Source organism: Camponotus floridanus, unplaced genomic scaffold (genome assembly GCF_003227725.1).
Source record: "Camponotus floridanus strain SB8 unplaced genomic scaffold, Cflo_v7.5 scaffold10, whole genome shotgun sequence".
Lineage (NCBI taxonomy): Eukaryota > Metazoa > Arthropoda > Insecta > Hymenoptera > Formicidae > Camponotus > Camponotus floridanus.
Genome location: NW_020229215.1, coordinates 55897 through 63389, shown reverse-complemented (window position 1 = coordinate 63389; position 7493 = coordinate 55897). Strand labels below are relative to the sequence as shown.

The 7493-nt window shown below is 28.2% G+C and overlaps 3 protein-coding genes across 3 annotated transcripts; 1 reads left to right on the top strand and 2 right to left on the bottom strand.

The window, feature by feature from the left end:
- Positions 1 to 25: 25 nt before the first annotated feature.
- Positions 26 to 1108, bottom strand: LOC105255334 (COMM domain-containing protein 10). Its single transcript, XM_011264557.3, has 3 exons — positions 869 to 1108; positions 352 to 715; positions 26 to 247 (listed from the first exon to the last, which is right to left on the bottom strand). The coding sequence occupies exons 1-3, from the start codon at positions 895 to 897 to the stop codon at positions 38 to 40; spliced, it is 603 nt and encodes a 200-aa protein (XP_011262859.1). The 5' UTR covers positions 898 to 1108; the 3' UTR covers positions 26 to 37.
- Positions 1109 to 1374: 266 nt separating this feature from the next.
- On the top strand, positions 1375 to 2783 carry LOC105255333 (probable methylthioribulose-1-phosphate dehydratase). Its single transcript, XM_011264556.3, has 5 exons — positions 1375 to 1628; positions 1742 to 1836; positions 1907 to 2175; positions 2262 to 2463; positions 2564 to 2783. The coding sequence occupies exons 1-5, from the start codon at positions 1593 to 1595 to the stop codon at positions 2682 to 2684; spliced, it is 723 nt and encodes a 240-aa protein (XP_011262858.1). The 5' UTR covers positions 1375 to 1592; the 3' UTR covers positions 2685 to 2783.
- Positions 2784 to 2846: 63 nt separating this feature from the next.
- LOC105255332 (CWF19-like protein 1) lies at positions 2847 to 4943 on the bottom strand. Its single transcript, XM_011264555.3, has 3 exons — positions 4080 to 4943; positions 3298 to 3949; positions 2847 to 3213 (listed from the first exon to the last, which is right to left on the bottom strand). Exons 1-3 carry the CDS (start codon positions 4691 to 4693, stop codon positions 2914 to 2916), a joined length of 1566 nt encoding a protein of 521 aa, XP_011262857.1. The 5' UTR covers positions 4694 to 4943; the 3' UTR covers positions 2847 to 2913.
- Between the last annotated feature and the right edge of the window lie 2550 nt (positions 4944 to 7493).

Genomic DNA, 7493 nt, shown 5'->3' with positions numbered 1-7493 from the left:
TCACTTATAATAAACATACATATAATTTTAAATATATTTACATTTTTGCTTCTAAAGCATCTAACTGAGTTTGAATTTTTTCTAAATTATAATAGAGATCTGTCAACTGTTTCTTATCAAATTCTACTGTTAGTGTAGATGTCTCATCACCAGTCAGACCAAGTTGAAGTAATGCTATGGGTCGTGCATCTTTGGAAATTGCAGAGGACGATGATTGAACATTTAGACACCAATTGATATCTTTTACCTTGTCAAATATAAAAATATAATTAAATTTTCTTCTTACTTTATTATGATAAATATAGAATAATTGCTATTAATTAAAATTTCCTTTTGTCAATGTTAAATTACCTGGATAGGAAACATAGATTTTTGCCTAAAATTTTCCACAATGCCTTTGCCATAAGTTATCCATGCATTTATAAAAATGGATATTTTCTCTTCATCTATCTTAAAATTGTCCTTCATGACTGTTTCCATGAGAGATGGTTTAACAACATTACATGCAGCTTGCATATAAATCGATGTAATAGTATCTAATAGAAGAATTAATTCATCTTTCATTAGGTCTAAAGAAACTAGCAGTTTTTCTTCCTCCTCTTCATTAAATACTTTTGTATTTATGCTAGATTGCAGGCTTTGGCATATACGGTTGACAAGAAGACGGAACTTGCTATTATCCAGCCGAGCCACTATTATTAAACCTTGCTCTAATCTATAATAAATGACATAAGTGAAAATTGCATTTATGTATTTTTGTTAAATTTAATAAACTATGACCATTCTAAGATGATAATAATAAGATATAATCATGCACATAATTATTTTTAGAATTTACAATATATTTTGCTACATACTATATACATACTTTGAAGTTACATTGATCCAAGCAGCCATTATATATTATATATAATTGGAAAAATAAATCTTATATATTACTTCTCTTTTATAGTACTTTAATTTTCATCATAATTCTATCTCTGTCACAGAAACAAAATCTTGGAAATTATATTGCACCATTCATGTGATATCGTAAACACTCATGAATGACCACCTGATCTTTCATTCACTAAACATGCGCTCGCTTTTGCCATAGATCATGCATGAACTAGATGTTCTTACCTCAACGTGGGTAAAAATAACATATGTATCGAAAGTTACAAGAAATAATGATTTATTTTGCAAGAGGAAAGTCAGAATTGCAATATGATGATATAATAATATTAAGTTTTTATACATATTTAGTAAATATGCATAATGAAATCATCCTTGAGAGCTTTATGTGTTCCGAAACTCGATGAGAAGTGTCAATAATTTTTTGTCCACGATTATATATGTGTGTGTCTGTCTAATTAAAATTAAATAGATTTAGTATTTACATAAATAGACATTTTTTATACTGTGTAGAAATTGTTTGTAATTTCACATATGTGCAAATCTGCACATATACATTATGCAATAGTATTCAAAAATATATCTTTATATTCTATTATCAATGTTCAGTTATCTACGTGATAAGGATTTTATTTTGATAGTTACAACACAGATAGTTACTTCGCAGTTCTCATCTTGCATTCATTTCAGAAGTGAAAATGTCATCAGAAGCTTATGATCCAAATTATGACAAAGTACGAAGCTGCTTATATATGCATATTAAATATAATTAATTTTTATGAAATCTAAATTTTATAATTTATGAATTTATCGAATTATTCTAATAACACCAATTTCTTTTATGCAGGAACATCCAAGAAATCTTATTCCAGAATTGTGTAGACAATTCTATCATCTTGGATGGGTGACTGGTACAGGAGGCGGTATCTCCATCAAACATGAGTTAGTATTTGCAATATTTATTTAGAAAGAAATATAAAAAATGTTCATTGAAATGTTCATCTTGTTACAGAGATAAGATCTACATAGCTCCTTCTGGTGTACAAAAAGAGCGAATGTTGCCCAATGATATGTTTGTGCAAGATATCAATGGAACAGATTTGGAATTGCCACCATCAGAAAAAAAATTGAAGAAATCACAATGTACTCCACTATTTATGTGTGCTTATTTAAGGAGGAATGCAGGTGCTGTGATTCATACACATTCTAAATTTGCCGTAATGGCAACATTATTATGGCCTGGAAAAGAAGTTAGACTCACTCATCTCGAAATGATAAAAGGTATACACTCAAACTATTTTATAAAAATATTTTACACTTGAAAATGAGAAAGAAATTTGAAGATGATTTAAAATAATTTAATACAGGTATATGGAATCAGTCAGAGGGTAGAACATATCGTTATGATGAGGAATTGGTAATACCAATCATAGAAAATACTCCCTTTGAGAGAGATTTAAAAGATGATTTAGATGACACTATTATTCATTATCCCGAAACTTGTGCAGTATTGGTACGCAGGCATGGGATTTATGTATGGGGTGATTCTTGGCAGCAGGCAAAAACTATGTAAGTTACTTTATCCGTATATTATTAAATGTTTTCTATAAAATAAAATTAATTTGTAATAATTTTTTATCTTAATCTCATATTTTTTCTTTTTTAACAGGACCGAGTGTTATGATTACTTGCTTGATATTGCAATTCAAATGAAACAATCTGGATTAGATCCACTAGCAACTCCAAATGATTATGAATTAAAATATCAAGAATTGAATAATTTAGATTAGAATAACCAGGAATTTTGATGCAAACTTGATATCACAACTTTGATATAAATCTATGTATCTTTATGGACATATTTAGCATATTAAATATGCATGTGAAAAATTTTTATAAAAAAGATAAAAAATGAATTATACAGAACTGATTATAATTATATTTCATGTATCAGTATATACAATTTTTTGCTGATATAAATTATAAATTTTACATTATTCTAAAAAGTAGTATAAATTTTCAAGTATCTATGTCAAATGTCGCAAATTGTTTCCTAATTTTTTTTGCTAATTCAGTTTCTTCCTCTTGGCTCATATGACAATCTTTCCAATCAGATCTGTCATTAATATCTAATATTCTATCAGACGCTAATACTTCTCGGCCGAATTGTAAAGGGAAATCTTTTTTAATCCTATAAAATAACATTTCTCCGTTTGGTAGTTCTACATAAAAATATAAAACTCCAGGTTTTGCGATCTGTTGTAAATCAGTATACTGGGGCAATTCTGTTATTTTAAAATTATTACATTCAGCCAATTCCTAAAAAACAAAAATTAGTATACATTAAATATTAAGGATGATAATAAAGGACATTAAATTTTAGTACTGTAATAAGAGAAATACCTCAAACATTTCCTTTAATGCAGGTGCTTGATTCTTATGAACTGGTACTGCTTGCAATTGACAATGAGATGTTTTAAAATTTCTCTCGAAAAATACTGGTACTCTGTTGGTACTTTCATAATATTTAGTCACAGCTTTCTTGTAAAGATCCATCTCGTCTTTCACATTCTTTGGCAGAATTGACAGACTCTGATGATGTGTTATTGGTAGAATTAAGAAATGATCTTCTACCAAACCACCTTTTGCTAATGCTAAATAGATCTCTGTACCAACAGAAATTACCAGATGCTTGGACACAACTGGACTAGATAAACAGAACCAACATTTTGATTGATCAAACTCCAATTTTAGTTTTTTATTGTGATTATTATTTTGATGCCGCAATCTCTTCCCATTGTCTTTTGAATCCATGTCATAGAAGAATTGTGTGTGAATTTGCTTTTGTGACGTTGGATCATCAGATAGCATGGATTTTGGATATGGACTTAATGTTTCGTCTGTAGTTTTCATAATTAAATCTGACAATCTACTTCTATCAACAGGAGTTAAATTCAAAGCATACAACCATTTTCTTTTTTGAGGATTCATTATTGATGCCAGAGCTATGAACCTAGTGGCTATTTCCATATTTTCATCACTCTGACTTTGATTCCTGTAATGGAAAAATTCAGATTTGAAATATACATATTTTATCTTAAATGCAGATCTTACAAGTTCTTATACAAGAACTGTAAGATCCATATTAAAAATAGTTGAAAAGTTTTGAGGAAAAATAAATTTACCTGTATGGTGGTCGTTCATAATAAATCCCTTCCAAAGCCGCTACATGATATCTAGGTTTAATATGAGTTGCAAGCCAAGCAATTAATTTGGAACCTTGATATTTGCATTCCGGCTTGTTACCATCAAGATTAGTTATGCCTTCAGGCCAAGGAGATGTCAATAAGATATCCACACCGCGAAAACTTGGTTGGCCTTTTAAACAACTGTTCGTAATGGATGTAACGTCATGTTCATTAAAGTATATATCTTTGCTCTCGGTTGATGTTTTTTCAATTCCACTGAGATATGCTATTTTGAGACCCGAACTAGCAGCATAAAGACCACGTTTTCCGAGATAGGTGAGATTTTGACATATCTCATATCCATCACCATCGGTATAGTGTTTCAGATCAGACTCTCTGTTAGGTCCAATAATATATGTTGGTACAGGGATGGTCTTTTCGCAGGACTTATAAGATTCTAACTCGGAATTATCTTCACCGAAGAAATTACCAACGCATAACAAGAAGTCGAATGGACCACTTTTCTTGTTGATAGCCTCCACTTTAGAGAAGAGGAATTTGAAGTGTCCCTCCACGTCTCCGCAAATGAGAACTTTCTGTTTATCGCTCATGTCTAATGATATAACTATGCAATGACAATTTATGTGGATATATCAATAATATTGATTAACAATAAATTTCATTGCTTTTTTCAAACACTTTCGGATTATTCAATCAAGAAAAAAAGAACTCTCTTGATTATCTCTATAAATATTTTCTTTTCTGTAGGTTAAGCCAGATTAGGTCAGATTAGGTTAAGCTAACCTAGGAGTTCGTTTTCATACTGAGTCTCTAAAGGCACTTCCACAATGCTAGGCAACAGGCAATAGAAATAGGGAATAGAAACTATTCACCAATAAATACGCGAATAGAAAATATTCGCCAATAAGAGCAGAGAATAGATACTATTTCTGTTCTTATTGCCTGTTGCCTAGCATTGTGCAAGGGGACTTAAGGCTACGATCGGGGAAATCCTAGGGATGCTTTGAAGCGTTTGATTGACCAATCAGGACAAAAGGAATAAAGATTTCTTTAACCTGATTCGTCTATCAAACGCTTCAAAGCATCCGTAACATTTCGACTGCAGCTATAAGGCAATTTCATTGACGCTAAAAAATAGCGTCAACCATTGATTGACCAAAGAAGTAAGTAGTTGCTTCATTGTTTAACCAATGGTGACGCTACTTTTTACGTCAATGAAATTGTACCTATAGAGAATGAAATATAGAGAAAGAATATCACTGGTGGAAAGAGAAAGGGAGATTGCAGGGAACAGATATGAATGTTGGATATAATTGGCTATTTGGATTAGGGGACTTATAAGAGAGAGAGAGAGAGAAAGATCTAAAAAATATTTCTTGTCTACAATTAATTATATTAAATTTTTAGATAATATTGTATGATAATATTTGTCATATAACTTATATTAAAGATATCAATTAGTGTGTGTTATCAGATAATATAGGATTATTTACAACAGTTTTCAAAAGCCTCTCTAAAGATCTTAAAATTAAACTTCTTTATCCAATAATCAATTGAAATCTTAGATAAAATTAATTATTAGATCTTTTAATTAACTATCACGGATTAATGACACAAATTTCTAAAAATAAATATTATTTGTGCTGTCTCGATAGCGATCATATAACTTGCTTCTAATAATAAGATTAGACATATATGATAAATAAAAAAGTTTTTCATTAATCTTTAGCAAAATTTAGAATTTTAAGAATGGCACAACAAAATTTAAAAATTTTGAAAATATATTTAAGGAATTTTTAAAAATTTATTTTAACCAATTCAATAATAATTTTAACAAAATTTCAACGAATTCTATGAAATATTTTTTTTACATACTTAATAAATATTTTATAATATTTTATAGATAAATATTTTTATACCTACATTAAATTATATAGATACATTATATAGATACATTATATAGATAAATATTTTTATACCTATTATACATTACTCGAAAAATGAAACAAATGGGTTTATCTTCTCTAAAAAAGAAATAGAATAATCGAAGTTGTTTTCAATCATATGACTAATATATAAAATAAAATAAAAAACAATTATATAGAGCAATTTTTATTCTACACGTGACAGCAAAGATCGATTTTAAAATAAATTGAATGAGAAAATTTGTTGTTGACAATTTTCAAAACAAATGAGTTTGTCTTTTGCGAAAAGCGAAATTTGTGTTTTAATATATAAAATAATAAAATAAGATTGACTCGAAGTTGAATATTAAGATTGTTAAATGTTCTAAGTTAAGATGATCAAAACTCCGTTATTGTTTTGTAAAAAAATTAATAAAATCAAATTGAGCACATATAAAACATTGACATCATAAAAGATTATCGATAATTTAAATATAACAATATGAAATAATATTGGCAATTTGAAAATTTTTGCATAGAAATTGAAGTAAAATAAGAAGGGCGAGAAAAAAAAGAGCGATATTATTTTTTAAGACAAGCAAACATCCAGAAAAATGAAAGTTTTAAAAAAAAGCTATTTTTAAAATTTTAAAATCAATGTACTCTCTGATAAATAATGACTGATAAATAATGATAAATAATGATTCAGTTAAGTACTGCAAATAACGTTCATTGCAAAGTATTAATTCTTGATAACGATTGATTTTTTAATGAAATTTGACTATTATAATCAATGAAATTAAAATGTGAAAATATGAATGTGTCATTAAAGAGTAATGAAATTGATAATATCTTCAGTAAAATCTTGTCACTACTTTAATCAATGACATCTTCAATCAGTTTAAGAGAGTAATTATTTCAATCTCGAAACAAATGGTGCTTAACTTTAACTTCATTTATTAAAATCTTATAATTCTGAAGATATTGATAAGGATTTTTCAAATTTAATAAGAATATAATTGGACAAAGGGAAGAGAATGAACAAAGAGAAAAATTATAAAAAGCTTTTGTCGAAAAAAATTAACATATAGAAAATGTAAGATAGGAAGAAAAATGCCCTTCTTTTGTTTGCTTTTGTTGACGTGAAGACAACAAAAACAACACGTGCAGCATTCAGTGTGCACACATGTTGGCCAGATGTAAGTTATAAAAGTTGTTAAATCTAACTGTAAAAGCGAAAAGGTGAAGGAGAAAGTGCATGTTAAGAAATAAATTGTCAATTAGTAAAAATAGTGGATATAAGGACAATAGCGTAAGAAAAATAATTTATGTAAAAAAAATATTTCTATATGAATTTTATAAAAATATAATGAATAATGTAAGTCAAATTCTTAAATTCGACAAAAGGATGGAATTATTTTTTAAAACTATATTTTTAAAATTCAGATACATACGTATATGAATTTTAATATGTTAAACTATCGAG

What these genes read in the sequence shown, in the direction of transcription:
- LOC105255334 (XM_011264557.3), bottom strand. Translation starts at nt 897, where the DNA reads ATGGCTGCTTGGATCAATGTAACTTCAAA. An exon ending in TGGATCAATGTAACTTCAAA is followed by an intron (nt 716 to 868) that starts GTATGTATATAG and finishes CATTTATTATAG; the next exon opens with ATTAGAGCAAGGTTTAATAA. An exon ending in AATCTATGTTTCCTATCCAG is followed by an intron (nt 248 to 351) that starts GTAATTTAACAT and finishes ATATTTGACAAG; the next exon opens with GTAAAAGATATCAATTGGTG.
- LOC105255333 (XM_011264556.3), top strand. Translation starts at nt 1,593, where the DNA reads ATGTCATCAGAAGCTTATGATCCAAATTATGACAAA. An exon ending in GGTATCTCCATCAAACATGA is followed by an intron (nt 1,837 to 1,906) that starts GTTAGTATTTGC and finishes ATCTTGTTACAG; the next exon opens with AGATAAGATCTACATAGCTC. An exon ending in TCATCTCGAAATGATAAAAG is followed by an intron (nt 2,176 to 2,261) that starts GTATACACTCAA and finishes AATTTAATACAG; the next exon opens with GTATATGGAATCAGTCAGAG.
- LOC105255332 (XM_011264555.3), bottom strand. Translation starts at nt 4,693, where the DNA reads ATGAGCGATAAACAGAAAGTTCTCATTTGCGGAGACGTGGAGGGACAC. An exon ending in TATGAACGACCACCATACAG is followed by an intron (nt 3,950 to 4,079) that starts GTAAATTTATTT and finishes TTTCCATTACAG; the next exon opens with GAATCAAAGTCAGAGTGATG. An exon ending in CATTAAAGGAAATGTTTGAG is followed by an intron (nt 3,214 to 3,297) that starts GTATTTCTCTTA and finishes TTTGTTTTTTAG; the next exon opens with GAATTGGCTGAATGTAATAA.